Source organism: Mastigoproctus giganteus, chromosome 1, assembly GCF_048544385.1.
Source record: "Mastigoproctus giganteus isolate SK-2022 chromosome 1, ASM4854438v1, whole genome shotgun sequence".
Classification (NCBI taxonomy): domain Eukaryota; kingdom Metazoa; phylum Arthropoda; class Arachnida; order Uropygi; family Thelyphonidae; genus Mastigoproctus; species Mastigoproctus giganteus.
Genome location: NC_143575.1, coordinates 254,899,922 through 254,922,891, shown reverse-complemented (window position 1 = coordinate 254,922,891; position 22,970 = coordinate 254,899,922). Strand labels below are relative to the sequence as shown.

The 22,970-nt window shown below is 36.7% G+C and overlaps 1 protein-coding gene across 2 annotated transcripts in view; it reads right to left on the bottom strand.

Annotated features, from left to right (window-relative positions):
* The window catches only part of Kap-alpha3 (karyopherin alpha3), a 173,166-nt gene that overhangs the window by 27,322 nt on the left and 122,874 nt on the right, over positions 1 to 22,970 (bottom strand). For both annotated transcript variants that reach the window (XM_090376955.1, XM_090376962.1), the window contains exons 8-9: positions 16,203 to 16,271; positions 1,032 to 1,160 (exon numbers count right to left, since the gene is read on the bottom strand). In XM_090376955.1, the coding sequence (XP_090233081.1) occupies positions 1,032 to 1,160; positions 16,203 to 16,271 (198 nt within the window). The remainder of the gene's footprint in view (positions 1 to 1,031; positions 1,161 to 16,202; positions 16,272 to 22,970) is intronic.

The window sequence follows — 22,970 nt, the reverse complement described above, 5'->3', positions numbered from 1 at the left end:
AAAGTCATTAATGTTGTTATTCAAAGTATGTTGCTACAGCTAGATAAATTAGGCAGATGGGCTGAAAAATGGCATGTGAGGTTTAACATTGATAAATTAGAATAGCACCAAACTCAAGGTAGTTGATAAGAAAAATGACATAGGGATAATTGTATAGTCCAATATGAAGTTTTCTAAGCAATACAGTCAGATTGCCAGAACAGTCTCTTGTGGTTCTGTCAATGGTGTACAGGTACTTTGTCAGCAGAAACAAAGAATTATTATCTCACTGTAAAAAGCAACAGTTAGGCCACATCTGGAATATTGCATACAAGTTTGGAAACCACACTTTACGGAAAAATTTGTAGGAAAGGGTACAGCAAAATGCAACAAGATTAGCTTGGGGGGGGTAGAATAAAAGGATATGACTTAAGTGTATTAGGCTTTAAAAGTTTAAGTAAACAAAATACTGATAGCAACGTTATTCTTTCTCAGACAGCACAAATACGGGAGATTAAGTGAAGAATTGCATGCATATACACTTCTTCACATGCATGCAGGCATGCACAGGAATTCCAATGAATTTCAATTTTTAAAACTTAAGCCACTAAATAAACATAACATTCAATTATAAGTTTTGTAATCTTTTGAGAAGAGAAATCCCAGTAATAAATTCAGTCTGAATAAGACAAAAATAGCAAGCCAATAGGTTAAAAAAAAAAAAAAAAATTTTTAATAGCACATGTAGATGTGCTATTCAAGTCTGTGATAACACTGATCTTAAAGTCTACTGAGAGTTGCCATTAGCCTCATAAGAATTATTTAGTATTTCATTGACTTAATTGAGGTAACTTAATATACATTCTTTTTAAAATAAAGCACAAAATACACTAGCATTTTTATTAAGAATACATTTATGAAATTTATTAATATAAAAATATGAAAAATATTTTTACATAAAAGAAAGTAAAATGATACTTTTAACTATGGTATTGATGAAGCTTAAAAAAATACTGTTAACACAAAAGATGTGAACAGGCAGAGTATCTCACCTTATTGATTTTTTCTTTAGGATGTGTGAGAAGAGCAGAAAAATGAGACAATGCATCACAGTTAAGCACTACTTGTGTCTGCTCATCTGTTCCTGTAACAATGTTTCCTACTGCCCTCAGAGCTGCAGTCTGTTGAATGTAATGAATGAATATAAAATATCTTTCAGATGCAGAACATAATATAAAATGATTTTTATAGAATGCTTAGGTCAAAATGGAGGCAGGGTATAATTAAAAAGAAATATTTATGTTTTCACTACATGCTTAGAGTCATGTTTTAGAGTCAAATGCACTACAATATAACCTCTAAAAACAAATCTTAACACATACTTGCCAATTTTTAAGAAACTTGCATCTGCAAGATTTTTAAATATAGCTTCTTTTTTTTCTTTCTTGTCAGAATACAGTAGAATGGTATTCCGGAACACTTCTCCCATATTAATAATAATAATTAATTAATTAAGGCCATATCATCATGTAATAAAATAAAGCATTAGCAAAGGCACATGATGCAAGAAAGCAAGCTTATATATCATCAGCAAAAAAAAAAAAAAAAATCCACTCGCTCCAAAATGTTTGTCAAGTTCTGCCTTGAATCTATTCATATTTAAAAGTACTTTCTTCATTTATATGCAAACATATATTTGTTCAATTATGCAGTACAGTTTGGCACCCTAAACCTGCAAACTCCTGTTATCAGGCATTTTTCTGGTCCATTTTAATCCAACTTTGTAATACCATCATATAGATGGCAGTGATTACGTTGTACTCATGGGGGATTTACTTAAAGAAGTAACTACGATCAGGAGCAATGGTAAAGGATTTTGCTTTCAAAAAGGTAAATTTACGAAAGCAACTATAGTGGTCTCAGACAGTTTTTAAATTCTATACAGCAGGTTGGGACCGAACTGATGATGTTACAAACAGCAAATTCTAAATGGGAAGCATTCAAGGAATTAATCTTGAAAGTTACTAGGCTTTTCATACCAACTAAGAAATACTGCTCACAGTTCAGGCCTAAATGGATGTCGATGAACTAATGAGACACATGGCAGAGAAGAAAAATTATGAGGTGACACAGAAGTCTATGGTAGATATAAGCTAATCTGTAATCAAGTCACAAAGCAGACTAGGCAAGTGAAGGCAGATTGCGAGAAATCTTTGGCAAAGAATGCAAAGAAAAACAGCAAAGACTTCTTTACTTATATAAATTCTAGAAGGAAGTGTTGAAAATCAGATTGGGAACCTTGATATCGATGGTTCGACTGTTGATGATCCTACTCATTTAGCTGGCAAACTGAACGAGTATTTTGCATCTACATTTGCACATGGGGAATTCTGTAGGGAAGTGGAGAACAGAAGTTTATTAAACTTAAACAGAGAGCTTAATGATTTTGTAATAACTGAGGAGAAATTGAAGTTAAATGTAAGAAAAGCACCTGGAGGAGATGGGATTTATCTAGTATATTAAAGGGTGCAGCAGAGGAAGTAAGCAAACCCTTAGCCATAATTATGAGAGCAACCTTGGATTCAGGAGAGGTCCCCACAGACTGGAGATGTGCAAATGTATCCCCAATTCACAAAGGGTAACACACACACAAGTAATTAAGACCTGTTAGTTTAACTTCTGTTCTGGAGAAAATAATGGAGTCACTGGTTAAAGAAGCACTGCAAGATCATCTAGACAAGACTGCGGAAATAATATAGACACAGCATGAGGTTTGTTAAGGGAAAGTCTTCTCTGACCAATTTTATTGGATACTATGATGTGATCACAAAGGAACTGGATGCAAAAAATTATTTTGATATCATATACTTCGTTTTCAGGAAAGCTTTTGATATTGTTGCACGTATAAGACTACTATACAAATTGGAACAGTATGCATTAAGGGCAAGTTGCTACAATGGATGAAAGGGTGGTTCAGTGGGAGAAGACAGAGTGGTAATGAATGGACACTGCTCTTCATGGACTAATGTTATTAGTGGAGTTCCCCAGGGTTTGGTGTTGAGCCCATCGTTGTTTTGTATATTTATCAATGGCATTGATGAAGGTATATCAGGCTTAATGCCAAGTTTGCAGATGCTTGCAAACTTGGCATTAAGTCTGATGGAAAAGGTTGGCAGAATTGTTAATAACAGTATGCTATTGCAACAACAGGTATCTAGAAAAGCTGGGCAGATGGGCTGAGAAGTAGTCCCAGAGAAACATACCAACTGTGTAGTACTACATTCAGGGCGGTAGAGAATGAAAAATACCTGGGGTAATTGTGCAGTCAGATATGAAACTTTCTGAGCAGTGCAGACAGGATGCCAGAATAGGTCATGGGGTCTTGTCAATGATACTTTTGCTAGCAGGGATAAGGAGGTGATTATTCCTTTGTATAAGGCAATGGTCAGGCCACACCTTGAGTACTGCGTCGGGAGGCCTCATTTTAGAAAGGATGCAGAGTTTCTAGAACGAGTACAGAGAAGGGCAACAAGATTGGTGAGGGGAACAAAGGGATCCTCTTACCAAGAAAGGCTTAAGTTCTGCAAATTGCAGCGTCTGAAGCCTATGTACCTGCGAGGTGATCTGACTGAGGTGTATAAGGCCTTCCCATTTAGAATTTACTATTGGTAACATCAGTTGGTCCCACTGTAGTCACTTTTAAAAAAAGATGACTACAGTCATCGTTTAAGTATGTATAGGATAATCGAAACAATTAAAATTCAATGTTATTTTTATATTATATATATAAGTTTTATTAATATATTGAATATGCATAAATGGATGCGATAGCTATTCAAAGTGCCAGCAAGTAGAAGGTGAGGAAAGTAGAAAAAGAAGTGTAGTAGATTTATGAAAGGTGAAAGAACGTTAAAATCCTAGAGGTAAATTCAGCCCATAATTTTTATTAATAAATTAAGAAAAATTATGGGCTGAATTACCAAGCCAATATAAAGTGGGAGAACTGTAAAGGAAAATTAGTACATCAGAATAATAATATAATGCAAATAAAATGGCAATAAAAATTAAAATGTTATAGCTGTCATCAGATATGTCATCATCAACTAATGCTGAAATAATATTAGTAGAAGAAAAGTGAATGGCCAAAACAAGTCATGATAAAGAAATTAGCACTTTCTAATACAGTATGGACAAGGTAATTCCAATGCAGTGTAATTAATTGAGGTACAAAGGGTACTAGGAAAGTTTTGCAATATGACGCAACAATGAATCACAGGAAGCTGCTTGTTGCTGCATGTTGAGACATGTTCATACGTGCATAGTAGCCACCGCACCAAGTCGATGGGCTCAGTTATTCATTAGTAGTGAGAGTGTAAAGTGCTTGCAATGGCATCGTGGTCACGAAATGAGATAAGGACATTTTTGCGGTATAATTTCGTGCGTGGTTTAACCATAGACCAGTGCTTAGAAGAAATGACTCTTGCACTAGATGATGATTGTCCACATCGTACAACGATATTCAGGTGGTATAGAGAATTCCAAAGGGGAAATTTCACTCTGGAGGATTTGGAGAGGCCGGGAAGGCCACGAACGTCAGTTACGGAGGAAAACGTTACTGCTGTGAGGAAAATGCTTGACGAAAACAGGCGAGTGACCTACCAACAGATAGAGGATACTTTGGGCCTAAATGCACCAGCAATTCGTTCGATTCTGCAAGATCATTTGCACGTGAAGAAACTTTGTTCTCTCTGCGTGCCGCATCAACTGACTGAAGAGCAGATGACACAACGTGTGACTTGGTGCCGGAAGATGTTAAAAAAGTTTGATAAGGGACAATCTCGGTATGTGAACAACATCGTGACAGGTGACGAGACTTGGCTCTACTATTATGATCTGCCGACCAAGGCTCAAAACAAAGTTTGGGTCTTTGATGATGACGACACACCCGTAATTATCAGAAAATCCCGATCTGTAAAGAAGAAAATGATAGCTGTATTTTTCAAATTGAGTGGAATTGTGGAACGTGTCGTTTTGGACACGCAGAAGACAGTCACAGCTAAGTGGTATACTGAACAATGCCTGCCTAAAGTTATTGGATCTATGAAGAACCTGCGGTCAAAGTCAAGAATGGACACCTGGTACCTCCATCACGATAATGCTCCAGCTAACCGCGCCAAAGCCTGCACCGAATATTTGACCACGACAGGACTGAAACTTCTCGAGCACCCTCCCTACAGTCCAGACCTTGCTCCCTGCGACTTTGCACTGTTCCTGCATGTGAAAATGAAGCTAAAAGGGAGGCGGTTTTCCAGTGATGAGGACCTTCTACGGGCTTGGGTCAACGAGTGTGCTTTATTCCCTAGTGAAACTTGGCAGAACTGGTTTAAAGATTGGTTTCGGAGGATGGAGAGGTGTATTGAATGTAGAGGAAATTACTTTGAAAAAATTAAATAAACAAAGCTGTATTGCAAAACTTTCCTAGTACCCTTTGTATAAATGATTTAGTTAAAATAGAAAAATTTTAAAATGAATATGTAGGATTATATTGTAGGATTTAATTTTGTAAATAGGAAATAAAAAAAAGAAGCAAATGGTATAAGGGTGAGGTATTAAATTGAGGAAGGGGAAGGGAAAGAGGATTATTTTAAATAAATAAAGAAGAAAAATAGCGATAGAAGTAGGATAGTTGGAACATTTGTTTCACTCTCATATTGCACTAATAGTTCAACGAACAGGAAGAAATTAGAAATAGACAGCAGAAAGATAAAAAGTATAGAAAAAGTAATTGAAAGACACTAAGCTTTCTGGGGTTGTGAGGCCCAACCTTATAGTAAGTATGCTTACAAATGCCAAAGCCCTCACTATAAGGTTGGGCCTCACAACCCCAGCAGGCTTAGTGTCTTTTAATGCTTCATTAATCTTATGCTAAAAAAGAGATACCAATTACAATGTGTTACATTTTTTTCTAACATGGACTATAAAGAAAACTAGTAATTGGTGAACTCTGTTCGTAGAATACAAATATGCTGGTTACTAGAGCTTTCCGGTTATGTATGTACCAGATAATAAAACTTTTGCTGTATATATTTTAATCATTTAAGTAGACTGATAAATGCTGGCTATAGTATTATTGACGAGTAAAGGGAGGGGGGGGACTCATTTTTCAAATTTTGGAAAACAATAAGAGCCTCATGTGAATCACTAATGTGATGATGGTTAGAAGAATAAAGATTTTAAGCTCATGGTAATATTTTTCTTTGCACCCAATGTAAGGAGTGTACAGATCTCAAATTAGAACTTGGTTCATTACGAGAAGAATGAGTCACTGAAGAAACGAGTGCTTGCCCTAGAAACAAATGGAATTGGGAGCTCATATATCTCGTAACCCACATAGTGTTGCACTCTCGATTTGTGTTCCAGATAAGAATAGTCAAGTGCACGACCTGAACATTTGTTGGATAAATATAGTAACTTGAAGAAAAAAATGTCATGAGTTAGGTCTGAATGGGTAAGTGTCTGCAACTCTGCCCAGACATGACAGGAAGGATTCTATGCTGAAAGCCTTGTGGATTAACCCATGATCTGAGGGAATCTGAGACACTCTTGGGGGGGGGGGGGGTAATTTTTTTTTTTTTTTTTTTTTTTATCAGCGTGGCCTGCACTTGTCAGTAGAAGGAACCTATTTTGAACAAAGGTGGCAAAAGGATTTTTACCAGTATCACTGAGGTTACCTTATGGGTTCAAGGAAATGCCAGTTAGAGGAGAGAAGGGTGATATAGATCTGCACTTATCTGATGATATGGGCAAGAATTCTTGTTTGTTGCCACTACAGCCAATGTTGGCAAGATGTTCTGAAGGAAGCAATGTTTCAAATGAGTGGGATGAGCCTAAACAGTTTTAAGGAAAACAAGCCTAAATAGTTTTAAGGGGTGTGTCAGGGTAGTAGTAAACTACAGAAGAACACTTAGTCTTACTGTGTCTACAGTAATGTTAGGAGTGTTGTCAAGAAAATGGCTGAATTTGAACTCCTGGTTAGGACAACTAATGCTGAAATAATATTAAGTTACACTGGCCAGCATAGACTCTCTGTGGCGCGACTTAGTTGGAAGGTATAATGAGAGTGGAAGTAATCTACAGATTAGATGACTGTGAGGAATACGACAAGTCTTTACATGCAAATGGGACGGGCAAGCAAATGTGAATGTCTTATTATGGGTGACTTCAATCTGCCCCACTGATTGGAATAAGTTGGAGGGAAACTCACCACAGGGAAAATTTTTTTTCTAAATAAACAAGATGATCATAATTTGTATCAGCACGTCAGAAATAATACTAGGGGTGAGAAATATTCTTGACCTCATCATTACTAATAAATTAAATGTCATCACAGAGCTTAAAATACAAGAGCCATTAGCAGGTAGTGATCATGCAGTCATCAGTTGGAAGAAAGATGTTGCAGTAGTTACAGGTAAAGGCATGGGTTTTAATTTTAGAAGGGTGACTTGGACAGTTTAAGGAGCTTTATGGCATCCATTAATTGGGTGGATTGCAGAGTGAGGGCAAATACACTTGAATTATGGAATACCTTTAAGAAAATATTGCAGGAAGAGGAAGAGCTGGCCGGTCAAATAGAGCAGGTAAAGATAGCATGGGGCAGTTGCAAAGCGATGAAAAGTACTGATGCGTACAACAGCTACAAGTTGATTTGTAATAGTACAACAGATAAGGTTAGAGAGGCCAAGGCTGTGTATGAGAAAGCACTGGCTAAGAGAGTAAAGAAAGGAGACAATTTTCATGTATGTGAATACAAAGAAAAAATCAAATCAGATTGGGCCCTTGTGTACTGGGTGTGGGAAAGACTTAGACAACTTGTTGATGTTGCAGATGAATTGAACAGGTATTTTATGTCTGTCTTTACTGAATAAAAATCCTTCATGCTGAGAAGAGGCTGAGTCATACATGAAATTAGTGATTTTGAAATTACAGATGGCTGTTTATTAGAATAACTTTCAAGCATAAATGCAATTAAGGCTCCTGGAGTTGATGGCACATATTCAGTAATTTTGAGGGAGGCCACCAGGGAGTATACTGAATCATTAAAGTTAATTATGAGGGCATCTTTGGACTTGGGGGAAGATTCCTTTGGATTGGAGAAGTGCCAATGCATAAAGGTGGTTCTAAGAGCAAAGTTGGTAACTACAGAGCAGTTAGCCTAACTTCAGTGGTAGGGAAAATCTTAAAAGCAATCCAGAGACATTTCAATATGGCATTCTGAATAACACAATGGTTCTGTTAAGGGAAAATGACGTTTAATTAACTAAATAAGCTGTTTTGACAAGTTACTCATGAGCTGGATGTTGAGAACAATTTTGATGTGGTTTATTTAGATTTTAGCAAGGCATCTGACTCAGTCCCTCGTGAGAGGTTACTGTATAAGGTGGAACATGTTGGGATTACTGGAAAAATTCTAAGATGGACTGCTGGGTGGCAGAAGGCACAGGGTTGTGATTAATGGATATTCTTCAGATTGGTGTAAAATCAGAAGTGGGATTTCCCCAAGGATCCATTTTTGGACCACTGTTGTTTCTGATTTTCATAAACAACATTGACAATGGGATAGAAAGCTTGATGTCAAAATTTGTAGATGACATAAAGATTGGTACCAATCAGTGCTCTTTCAAGATGACTTGAACAGGCCACGAGAATGTTCAGAAAAGTGGCAAGTTTTAATGCAGCAAAATGCAAGGTCTAACATTTGGGGAATAGCAACCCCAAAATAAATTATATATACACTTGGTGGGGTTGAATTAAAAACAGTAGAGGAAGAAAGGGATCTGGGAGTTATAATATGGGCAGATATGAAGTTTTCTGAGCAGTGTAAACAGGCAGCCAGGAAAGCTTATGGTGTCGTATCTATGATTTATTGAACACTATTCTGTAGAAATATGGAGATCATAATCCCAGTGTATAAGGCAACTGAAAGACCACATTTGGAATACTGTGGTTTGTTCAAGTATGGAGATATCATTTGAAAAAAGATATTCAGCTTCTTGAAAGGGTACAAAGACAGGCAACCGGGCACCCCAGAGGTGACCAAATTGAAGTTTATAAGGTTCTGAGAGGGGTTAGTAAAATGAATGAAGGAATTTTCAATGTTATAGAGAATTCCGGAACTCTGGGGTATATATTCAAATCACAGGGGAAGAGGTGTTTAGGGAGACTAGATTGCAAGTTTTCTTTTAGCCGATGAGTGTCGTTGATTGCTGGAACAGGTTGCCTTTGCAGGCAGTTGAAGCTGAAGCTTATCTAATCGTTCCCCTTTCAGCCAGTGCAGTAAAAGCCTGTGGCTTCCTTCCACTATAATGCCATTACTCAATTATCACCATGAAAATATATCTAGAAAAGGAATTAGCTACATCAAGCCCATTAATTTATTTTTTAAATCAAATAAAAAATAAATGAATAGAAATATTCCAAATTTATTAACCCTATCAGGAATGAGTTCCTGTAACGCGTTAGTTGAACTTCGTTAGCAGTTAAATTGTATGTTTAAATAAATACATATAACGACTTAAATTACAAACGTAATATAATTAATTATAATTAATTAATAAATTAATAGAATCATGACTCAGACCAGAGCAGCAAAGCAAAAGGCTCAAGCTAATGGAAGTGCTGTGGCTCAGAGCAGAACTGAGGGGGGGCAGTTGTCCTCTGACTCACAGCCTTATAAAATGCACTGTTTGCTTGATGTTTGCAGAGCAATCAGGTATGGGACATGATAGTGCCAAGGGGGATGTCTTTGTGTGTGCGCGATGCAAGGAGTGTATCGATATCAGGCAACAACTCGGCGTTCTTGTGGGCCTATATGAGAGCTTGAAGGACAGGGTGGATGCCCTCGAAGAAACTAAATTGAGGGGCCCATCAAGCTCTCAGCTGCCCACATCAACGCCAGAGCTTGCACTTGGGCATCGCGTGACACAGAGACAACCCCCAAGGCAGAATGCGCTGGTCCCGAAGGAACTAGTAGTTGTTGGTGACTCTATTGTCAGGGAAACGGGGAACATGCTTTGTAAAAAAGATAGGTGGAACAGGACCAGGGTATGTCTGCCGGAGGCAAAGGTTGATGACGTTGTAGAGCGAATATCATCTTTTAAGGGCACAAAAGGTGATACAGTTGTACACGTTGGCACTAATAATATTAAGAGTAGGAGACCGGCAGAATTACTTAACAAGTACAGGTCACTGTTGAACAAAAGCGAAGAATTAGGGTTGAATTTGAAAGTGTCTGCAATTCTGCCCAGACACGATAGGAGGGAGTATATGATGAGAGCCTTGTCGATCAATTCGGCCCTGGAAAGATTGTGCAAGGCTCAAGGGGTAGAATTTTTTTCAGCCTGGACTGTACTTGTTAACAGGAGAGATTGCTTCTACAGGGATGGGATACACTTAAATAGAAAGGGTGCAAGAATATTTGCTGATGCTATCGAGGCAGTGTTAGGTGGGTCGGAAAACTGCTAGCTTGGGGGGAGACAAAGACCAATAGATTGACAGTAGCCACTGGCAGAGGTGAAAGAGATTCTTGCACTGCTTCTATTAGAATGAGCAGAAGCCTGAAAAACAAGATGCATGGTAATTCAGAGACTGCTGGGAGCCATTGCGGTACAAGTAAACACATGGGTTGTGTTAGGGCAGCTAAGAATAGAAACAGGTGCAGGTATACTTGCGTGTACACCAATGCTAGGAGTTTAGTAAATAAATTTGATGAATTTGAGGTATTGCTCAAAACATCGAAGGCAGATATTGTTGGGATATCAGAGACGTGGTGTCACACAGATATAAGGGATGTAGAACTGCAATTTGGGGAGTACAACGTCTACAGAAAGGATAGACAGGATAGGAAGGGGTTATGCTATTAGTTAAGAAACACATAAAAACCAAGGAAGTGAAGCCAGTCGACATCGCCGGACAGTGCAGTGTTGAGTCAGTTTGGTGTGACATAAGCATTGGGAGATCAAAATTGAGAGTAGGAGTGTGCTATAGGCCTAATGACTCTGATGAGTATAATAAGATATTGTACAGGGAAATAGAGTGGGCCAGTAAATCAGAGAGTCTTATAATGGGGGATTTTAATTTCCCAGATATTGACTGGAATTTGGGGGCTGGTTACTCACACACTAGCAGGGCTTTTGTGGATTTATTGGATGATTGTTTTCTACATCAGCATGTTCGGGAGGCAACTAGAGGGAGTAATACTCTTGATTTGATTATCAGCAGTGATTCTTCATGCATTAAGAATCTGCAGATAAATGAACCACTAGGTGGCAGTGATCACAGTGTGCTGAAGTGGGATTTACTCAAAGAGGTAACTACCATTAGGGGTAAAGGGAAGGGTTATTGCTTCCGTAAAGGCGACTATGATGGTCTGAGACAGTATTTAAATTCTATACAGTGGGACCAACTGATGATGTTACCAACAGCAAATTCAAAATGGGAAGCATTCAAAGAACTTATCTTGGAAGCTACTAGGCTTTACATACCAACTAAGAAATATTGTTCAAGGTTTAGGCCAAAATGGACGTCAGATGAACTAATGAGGCATATGGCAGAGAAGAAAAATGCATGGGATACTTACAAATTAACACATGACACAGAAGCCTATGATAGATACAAGTTGATATGCAACCAAGTTACAAAGGAGGTTAGGCAGGCGAAGGCAGATTACGAGAAATCCTTGGCAAGGGATGCAAAGAAAAACAGCAAAGAGTTCTTTACTTATGTAAACTCTAGAAGGAAGGGGATGAATCAGATTGGTCCACTTGATATTGATGGGTCAACTGTTGATGATCCTGCTCAGGTAGCTAACAAACTAAATGAATATTTTGCATTGACATTCACACATGAGGAGTTATTCAGCAAGGGGAATGCCAGAGGTGTATTCAACTCTGGCAGTAAGCTACAGAATCTTGAAATAACTGGGAGTAAAGTGGAGGAGAAACTGTTGAAGATAAACACAAGAAAGGCACCCGGGGTGGATGGGATCTATCCAGTTATATTAAAGGAGGCAGCAAAGGAAGTAAGCAAACCCTTAGCCATAATTATGAGAGCTTCCTTGGACTTAGGGGAGGTACCCATAGACTGGAAATGTGCAAATGTGACCCCAATTCACAAAGGAGGATCAAAGGCTGACACAAGTAATTATAGATCTGTGAGCTTAACTTCTGTTCCAGGAAAATTAATGGAGGCACTGGTTAAAGAAGCACTGCAGGATCATTTAGACAAGACTTCAGTTATAGCTCAGACACAGCATGGTATTGTTAAGGGGAAGTCTTGCCTGACCAACTTGATTGGATACTATGATGCAGTCACAAAAGAACTGGATGCAGGGAATAACTTTGATATTATATACTTGGATCTTAGAAAGGCTTTTGATACTGTTGCACATGGAAGACGGCTACACAAATTGGAGCAGTGTGACATTGGAGGCAAATTGCTGCTATGGATAAAGGGGTGGTTGAGGGGGAGAAGACAGAGAGTGGTAATCAATGGACACTGCTCATCGTGGACTAATGTTATTAGTGGAGTCCCTCAGGGCTCAGTGTTGGGTCCATTATTGTTTTCTGTATTTATAAATGATATTGATGATGGTATATCAAGCTTAATGTCCAAGTTTGCAGATGATACAAAGGTTGGCAGGGTTGTCAAGGACACTACTGACACTATGCTGCTGCAACAGTATCTGGAAAGGTTGAGCAGATGGGCTGAGAGGTGGCAAATGAAGTTTAACATTGACAAATGTAAAGTACTACACATGGGAAACAGCAACCCCAGAGCAACGTATCAACTCTGTGGTACTACACTGACAGTGGTAGAGAATGAAAGGGACTTGGGGGTGGTTGTGTAGGCAGATATGAAGTTCTCTGAGCAGTGCAGACGGGCTGCAAGAGTAGCTCATGGAGTATTGTCAATGATATACAGGAATTTTTCCAGCAGGGATAAGGAGGTGATTATTCCATTGTATAAGGCAATGGTCAGGCCACACCTAGAGTACTGTATACAGGTCTGAAGGTCTCATTTCAAGAAGGATGTAGAGCTGCTGGAACGAGTACAGAGAAGGGCAACAAGATTAGTGAATGGAACAAAGGGGGCTCTTATGAAGAAAGGCTTAAGTTTTGCAAATTACAGTGTCTGGAGACTAGGCACCAGCGAGGTGATCTGATAGGTGTATAAAGCCTTGAATGGTTTAAGCATGCTCAATGCTGATGGGATTCTTCCTCTAGCTCAGAAAAATCACCTGAGAGGGCATAAATTCAAATTGAGGAAAGACAGATGTAGGATAGACGTGCGGAAATTTGCCTTTAGCCAGCGGGTGGTTGGTTGGTGGAACAGACTTCGATCCCTCGTGGTGGAGGTTGATAGCCTAAATAAGTTTAAGGCTCAGCTGGACAGGTATTTTGAATGAACAGAGGGGTGAAGTGGAAGTGGTTTTTTTTTTTTTTTTTTTTTTGGCTGATGCTGCATAAGCTTGCTTTCTTGCATCAAATGCCTATGCTAATGCTAATGCATCGAGTGAGCATGTTTCTTACAGAAAAGTTTTAGAATTTATGAAGGAACTGTACATAAATGCTTACTAATTTGTTTGTTCTCATTTTATTTGGCTACCCAATTATGAATAAAATTACTGACAAAACTCAAATCAGAATTAAAAAAAAAAAAAAAAAAAAAAAAAAAAAAAAATCAAAAACTTGTAAATTATTTTATTGAATACTATTCATCTACATCTATTTATGTATCATTCAATTTCATCAATTTCTGGACCTGAATACCAGACTATTTCAGCTTTTATAATTATAATTGATAAGACTTCACAATTAAATCAGTTAAGAAAGATCTCCATATAATTGTGCCATTTTGCTTTTTAAAATTTTCACACCGTGACCATGACTTCAAATTTTCCAGTGAACTGACCAGCAATATGTATTCACCACATAAGTTGATCCCCTTTTTATTGCCTTTTGCATCAGTGCATTACAATAAAGTTTGCTTTAAGACCATCTGATTATTATTATTATTTTTTTAAATTCAGTTATTTCTGCTCTTTTTTTTTAAGAGCTTATAAAAAAAAAAAAAAGAAAACACATTGTGGCATTTTATTATGCAGCACAGTAAACTATGAAGGAAGTGGTAAGTATGTAAACCCTTTCTGTAGGTCACAAAACCTATAGGTAGTAGTAGTGGCATGTGATGCAAGAAATTAAGTGTATGAGCTTATGCAGCATCAGCCAAAAAAAAAAAAAAAAACACACCATTCCCTCCAAATGCCTGTCCAGTTCCTCCTTAAATTTATTCAACCTATCAACTTCCACAACGACAGATAGAAGTTTGTTCCAGCAATTAACCACCCGCTGGCTAAAGGCAAATTTCCGCACATCTATTCTACATCTGTCCATTCTTAATTTGAATTTATGCCCCCTTAGGTTCGTAATCTGAACAAGTGGAAGGATCCCATCAGAATTCAGCGTGCTCAACCCATTCAAGGCCTTATACACCTCAATCAGATCACCGCGCAGGTGCCTAGTCTCCAGCCACTGCAATTTGCAGAACTTAAGCCTCTCTTTGTAAGAGGATCCCTTCATTCATGAAGGGATCCTCTTACAAAGTTGCATCACAACATATATTTTTGGAAAAGTTACAGATGAAGCCAAAGACATTAACAGTAACAACTGTTCTGCAGTGGTTAAATCTGGTATGGCCAAAGTGCATAAAGGATACAGACAATGATATTTTTAATGTAAATGAGATGGGATTCTTTTTAAAATTAACTCCTGACAGAACATTAACATTCAAGGGTAAAAAGTGTGTAGGCAGTAAAGTGTCAAGAGATTGGTACAGAAAAGAAAAAAATATTTGTGATAGGAAAATAATCCATGCTTAAAAACATTAAAAAGTCACCTATTCAATATAGCACAAATAAAAAAGAATTTTTCTATCATGTGGTGACATGACTGAAAAATTCTTTCTTTTGGACAACTGCATGGCACACAAAGTGGCTGAAAGCAAGATAAAAAACATCAACTGGTGTTTCTTCCAGCAAACGTTAAGCAGCATCCTGCAACCCATGTATCAAGGGATTATAAAGTTCAAAATCTCATTCTTAAGAATTATTTTTAATTGAAATGATTGCTTGTTTGAAAGAGAGAAAAGCTAAATAACATTACTGGATGCAGTAGGAAAGGTGTGTAGAACAGATTATCATTACAGGGGGGTCTGAGATGACCATCTGTAATGCTTTTCATCATGTGGAATTGAATACAAATACTCCTAGGATTGATTCTGTTGAAATTGACACTAACGAGAAAGACTTACTTTATTAGAGTGGATTTGCAAAACAGATTTATTTATTTATTTTTTTTTTAGGAGCATTAGCAACTAAGGCCATATTGCTCCGAGGATATGCGGTGGTCATTCCCTGACCTTTCCGCATCCTTCGTACTGGTGGTCATGGGCTCAAACCCCAGTCTCAAGAAGCGTGTGCTACGAACTGCTGCTCCTGCCCACCTGGCTACGGAGGCGCCTTGCAAAACAGATCACATGGATTGATACCAGTGTGATTTAGATGCTTATGCTATGGTTGATGATAATATTGTCAATGAAGATGAAAAACTGAAAGGTCTGAATATTAGTAGAGTACTTAAAGCAGCAAAGTTTTTAGATCAGTTTTACTAAATCACACTGGCCAATCATAATATCACATCACAGATTGCAAAAATCGAATATGATTTGGAAAAACATTTATGGTCAGGGTGAAAAAATTTCCATTACATAATGTGTGATATGTATGCATTTTATATTTGTTAATCAAATTTCTACTAATTTCAATGTAATTTAAAGAAGTGTCACCTCTGTAATAATGTCAAGAATACTGGGGTTCCCTCAATGATACTGTAATCAAGTATGACTGTATTTATCTTCTGGTCTCCTCCTTCTAGCCATGAGGCTTGCCCAACAACACCATTCAGTTTATCTTGTTGTACAATAAAGAGTATTTATTTATTCATATCTACACACTCCAGAAAAGATTAAGGTATTCTACCAAAATGTTTTATTCTATTAAAAAAATGTTATAATTGCAAAGTTTTAAAAATAGCTATTATGATTATGGTACTACTGAAATAGTAACTATTGTCAAAAGTTAAAATTCAAAGAGAATGCAAAATAGCTACCTGAACTTTAACTTCTTTGTGACTTAACAAAGGAACCAGCTGGGGCACCACACCAGAATCTATAACCATCTAATGAAAAAATATGATTATCATATACTGCAATACAAAAATAACTTAGTAATAAAAATTAATATTTGTTTTATTATGGTTTATATTTTTGCAATTCTCTATTTTAAAGTATTAGGTTATTAAAAAAAATATCCAAACTTCATATCTATGATAATAAAATATCAAACAAAATATCAGTTTCTTAGAGACCATATCATATTTAATGTTTCTTGACATCTCATCCAAAAACATTAAATATTTAGTTTTTTTGTCTTATGTAGAAACTTATTTTTGTGTATATTATTTTTTCTTTGCTTATTCTGTTTTAATTTATTTGAAACTCTTTGCTTAATATTACCTGAAATGTATTTTTAATTGTGTTGATTTGTATGCTATGCAATGATGCTAGCCTTCCTTTAAACTCAATCAAGATGTTATCTTTCTTAACAGTTGGTATGGCTTGCTTGCAACTGGCTTATCCAGAGACGGGTGTTTTTTCAATTGAAAATCTTTGTAAGCACATTTCTAAGAAAACATCATCACCACGTAATGGAAAAAATTCAGAGGTATTTACATTCTTCAGAAAGAGCTAATTAGAGAACCGAAGTCATTGTTAGGAATGGGATTGCTAAAGATATGCTTTCCCACCAAATGACAAAATAACTGATAACATATCTACCATTATAATGGAATCATCTTATAAACACAAGCAAAACATTTTCACTTTATATACATACAAAGGATGATAAAAAAAACTGAGATAAATTACACTAAAAATATAAAATATTTTACTGTCTGGTGGTTATTCCATTTTTTATAACACCCATCTAGTTTAGTACACTTGTTCTATCTCTCTATCCATTTTCTAAATACTTTGGAGAAGCAATTGAAAGAATTTAAGAAACCTGTATGGCATATATTAGTGCAGTGTGAGGTGACCTTTTAATTTATCTTTGTAGAAAAAAGTTACAAGGGGCAAGATATGAACTATAAGGAGGGTGGGGAAATGTTTTGATGCTTCATTCATGTAAATGTTTCCTCAAAAATTGAGGCTGTGTGCATTTTGAATTTTGATGCAGTAGCTACCTGGACATTTTTTACCCTAGTAAGTAGAAGAAAGCTAATTTGTTAAGATGGAATATAGTGGAACTTCATAAATCTGACATTCACAAATTTTTCAAGGGTAGCTGATCATACAAGGGTAGAGTGAAAACAGGCTGGCTGGACTCAGTTTCAATATGGTATGTACAATGTAATTAGGAAGGATAGGGAAGACAGTAGAGCGTGATGATGCTCTCTAAATCAGCCTGGGCACAAAACACAAGCTTTTCCCCATTCAGAAGTTACACAGTATAGTACAGAGTGTGTGGTATGAGTTAGTTGGAAGCAAAGGTACGATTACAGCCTCTACATGCTGATAGAATGGGCAAGCAAGTGTAAATGTCTTATTATGGCTGATTTCAATTTTCCCCTTACTGAATGGAGAAAGTAGGAGGGAAACTCATCAAATGGGACAAATTTTTTTTAATAAACTAGATTAATTATTATTTGTATCACAGCATGTTAGAGAAAATATTAAGGATAATAATATTCTAAATCTGACCACTACCCATGAACCAGATGACATCATGCGGTTCAGAATACAGGAACCATTAACAAGAAGCAATCGTGCAACCCTCAATTTAAAGATGAAGAAAAAGGTCATAGTTGGTAAAGGTTTTAATTTCAGGAAAGGGGATTATGAGAGTTTAAAATGTCACATAGCTTCTGTAATTTTCAAGACTAGATCCGGAGGAGATGAGGTTGTTGCAGCATCAACTAGGCAGAATGAACAGGGAAGGTGAACATCTTAGAATTATGGAGTCACAAATGGATATACAGTAAACCCCCGCTATTCGCGGGGGTTACGTTCCTGAGAAATTCGCGAATACCGAAAACGCGAATACTGAGTTATGGCTCCCATAGTAATAAAGGGGTTCCGTTCCAAAGTATGAAATATATAAGAAAAACTAGTCTAAAATTTTGTCTATGTATGTATTATATGTACCTTCATAATATGACATGTACATAGACAGTACATAGTGAAATGCAAGCATATAGCATCGAAATGAAAATAAGAAACAATTTAATATTAAATGTAATATTTATTAGAAATTTCAAACCAGCGCCTTTGCTAGCAAAAAAAAAAAACATCCCGCCAGTGCTATCAGCAGTTTCGCTAAAGTGTTGATAGAGGAGTTTTGCCTTTTCGCGAATGATGAGTGAACTTAACGGAATTTTATTTCGAGTTCGGTCTTCTATCCACAGATTTAAAGCCTTTTCCATTTTTTCTAATTTAACATCACGAGTTACAGAGCAAATTTTTGAAGCAATTAGCGCGTTTTCACGGACACTACGGCGGATTTTTTCTTCTGATTTCTTGATTGATCGTACCGTTGACTCATTGATTTTATAATGTTTTGCCACTGAGGAGACACTTTCACCATTAGACTAATAACCATTTGTCTAATAACTCAATTTTATTCGCTAATGTTATCACCTTCTTTGATATTTTCACATTTCTCTTTTTATTCGTAGCCATATTTTTGTAGGGGTTAGAAAGAACTTGTCCACAATAAAGTCACTTTCTTCCGTTAACGCACTCGAAAAAGTCTGTTTTACACTGCAAAACGGTAGATTTATCATTTTTGTAAGCATATCAATTTATAAATTGATAAATTTATTCAGTTTATAAGCATATAAATTAAAAGCAAACGACGAAACCTTCCATGACTAACACATACTGAACAAGGATTACCGAGAAACATCCACGCTCGCGATTTTTTCACCCCCCCCACCTACTGAGCGCTGTTTTGACCGGGAAAGATAATTTTAGCCACGCCCATGTTTTTTATGGCGGAAAATATTCACGGCGCTTTAAAATTCACATTTTTTCAGGTTTCATTTTATATTAAATCGGCGATCGCGAATACAGATACCGCGAATAGCGGGGGTTTGCTGTATACCATTAAGAAAATACTACAAGAGGAGAATGCAGTAGCCAGTCTAATATTTTTAAGACTTTTATTCAGAGTTATCCAATTAGACATAAAAACACATGGAATGAGAAAATTAGAGCAATGAAAAATATTGACGCTTATAAGAGCTACAAGTTCATGTGCAACAATACCACTGAAAAGACTGAGTTTGAAAAATTACTGACCAAACAGGAGCAAACTGAAAAAGGGAGTTTTTCATACATGCAAATACAAAGTAGAAAAATTTTCAAAAATCTGACACACGATTTACTGACCCTTGCATAATGGGTGTGGAAAAGTCTTGATAACCCAGATGATATTGCTGATGAATTGAAAAGGTACTTGGCATAAATCTTTGATGAAAGATCCTTCATATGAGAAGCTGTGAGGCTGAGGTTGAACCATTAAGGTTAATTATGAGGGCATCACTGGACTTGGGAGATTTTCCATTACATTGCAGAAGTGCTATGTATCATCAATAAATAAAAGTTGTTCTAAGAGCAAAGTGGACAATTAGTCTGTTCAGTGCAATTTCAGTGGTAGGGAAAATAATGTAGACAATGATAAGAGTGCTAGATCGAAATGGAATTCTGAAGGTTAGCATGCTTCTTAAAGATAAATAATGTTTAACTAACCTAGGTAGCGACTTTGACACAGTTACTCATGAGCTGGATGCAGCTAATAATTTTTACATGGTTTATTTGGATTCTAGCAGAGATTTGACCCTCATGAAAGGTTACTGTATAAGCAGAAACATGGTCACAGGTAAGACTTTAAGATAATGTCTCACAACACTCTTATAACTGACTTTATGTATTGGAGATACAGTGACACTTTTTCAATCCAATGGAATCACTCCTGAGTCCAGTGATGCTCACATAATTAGCCTCAATGGTTCAATGCACTCACTTTCTGCCTCCCTTAAGATTACAGGGTATATGCCATTAACCCCCAGGAGCCTTACTGGCCTATAGGCTTGAAAGTTTTTTCATTAAATAAACACGTGAAATTTCAACATCATTAATTACATTTTTTTTCAATTTCACTCTCATTGATGTAAAGGGTTTTTCTTCTGTAAATATTGATGCAAAGTAACTGCTGAGTTCATCTGCAACTTCAGTTGGAGTATCTAATACTATACCATGTCCATCACATAAGGGTCCGATCTGGTTTGTCCTTTTCTCCTTTTCTTTTTTTCTTCAATATATGTGAAGAATTCTTTATCCCTTCCCCCCTTTGCTCTCTTTGACAACGATTTCTCATAATCTGCCTTTGCTAGCCTAATCTTTTCTGTGGCACTATTATAGATCAATTTGTAGCTGTTATAGGCTTTCGGTACTTTTTATTGCTCTAACTTTTCCATGCTGTCTTTTTCTGCTCAAGTAATCTGGCAACTTCATTATTCATCCAACTTGGAATCCAGCTTGTCGAGTATTTTTTTAATGGTATATAAGCATTCAAGGCTTTTGTGATTAATGTTTTAAAGGTACGCCATAATTCGATTGTATTCACTCTCTATGAGATATTTACCCAGTTAAGAGGCCATGTAGCATCTTAAGCCTTCGTAATTTCCTTTCGTGAAATTATAACCCACTCCTTTGCCTTCAACTACTTCTACCCCTCTCTTTATTGTCCACTGCTGAACTCCGTGATCACTTACTACTACCGGTTCCTGTGCCGTCAGCCCTATTATGTCATCTGGTTCATGGGTGATAATGAGGACTAGAGTATCCTTTTCCCTAGCGCTTTTCCTGACATGTTGAACAAACAGCAATTATCTAGTTCAGTGGTTTTCAACTGGGGTACTGTGACACCCTAGGATGCTGCAACAACATTCCAGGGGTGCCATGTAATTTGGGTTTAAGTTATATAAACCTTTTTTTTTGGAAATTTATATATTTATTTCATTGTTGTTGTTGTTTGGTTTTTAGGAGCATTAGCAACTAAGGCCATATTGCTCCGGGGATATGTGGTGGTCATTCTCTGACCTTTCCGCATCCTCCGTATTTGGTGGTGACGGGCTCGAACCCCGGTCTAATCAAGAAGAGTGCGCTACGCACTGCTGCTCCTTCCCACCTGGCTACGGAGGCGCCATTTATTTCATTATAAAAAGGTGTACGGTATCCATTGCACCGTATCTTTTTAATTTTGTGGTGATCTATAATTGATGGAGTATTTTTTTATTTACATCTACATAAAGAACACAATTATTATATAAGTATATATAATTTGTATTATGAATTGTAATTTTGTTCATAATTATATTATTATAATAACTATCATATAATTAAAATCACCCATAATAAGACATTCACACTTACTTGCCCATCCAATATTATCCAATAGAAATAAAACTTTGAAATCTAGATTTTTCCACAAGTTCAATAGTGCATTTGTGGTAGGAACATTACTTCAACACCTGGATGGCCTGGCACGTTATCCGATAGAAATAAATCTTTGAAATCTAGATTTTTTCCACAAGTTCAATAGCACAGAATAGGGATTTCCCAATAAATATATATATTTCACAAAAAAAACGAATGGAAATGTTGAAAAATTACATAATTCAACATAATAGCAGAGTTTTCCCTACACAAAACGCTCAAAAATACTGTTTTTATGCGAGGTTTGCCCAATTCTCTAATTGTGTTAGGGCGAAACTGTGTCATATGAATGAAAATGTTTCGATTTGGGATTATGCTGATGGATCAGGGACTAACTCCCACAATTATTCTGCTTAAATATAATTATTCTTACATTGGGTAGGTGTTTATTTTGGCAAACATTAATGCCAACCCTACATATAATACAAAATGCAAACGAAAACTCCCACTTCACTCTAAGAAAACTGAACTGACTCTACAATCCAGAGAGAAAGGAAGGAAAGGATATAGAGACAAAGGGACACAGTCCACGTGACTTTAATGTTGTGAGGGTTTCTCTGAAGTGCTTCGACATAATTCACCCATCTCAAACACATGTTGTCGAATATTTCTTCAGAATTTTTAAAGCAGAAAATTAAATGTTAACTCTAGTTATTTACCTAGATTCTAGTTATGCTGCAGGTTATTTTCCAACAGAGTTTGTATGGGAGTGGAAATAAAAACTTATACTTATTGTTCCTTCATTCGACTTCACTCTTAACAATTATACAGAAAGCATCTTTACGATTTTACCAAAAAAGATTTATGTAAGTCCAAAGTTACGTAACTCGAGCTTACATAAGTCGGGGACTGACTGTATATCCAAGGTCTCTGCAAGTTTCCTGGCTGTAATTTGTCTGTCTTCAGACAAAAGCAGATGATGTATCAATAGATATAGAAGTTACTGATGTTGATGGATGTCTTGGGATAGGGTCATCAGTTTGATTCTTCCATCCTTGAACCACTTATAGGCTTTTTTGCAAAAATCTAATTATTTCTGTTGGTGTTTTGTTTTGGCAGGACACAGAATATTTCACATTGGCTTCAGTTTGTTCATTACCTATCTAGTAATTATATTTTAAATGTAAATAAACATCACAAATTCAGTACTGTTAATTATAGTTGTAATCAGCTAGGAGGGATTGAAGTTAAAACAGAATTAATTACAACTATTGTACATGGAAAACAATTAGGTAGTACACAGATGCCCTCTTAACTGACCTCTGCTTAACCAACTCACTGGATTAAGTGATGCTCCCACCTTCCCCCTTTAAAATGTA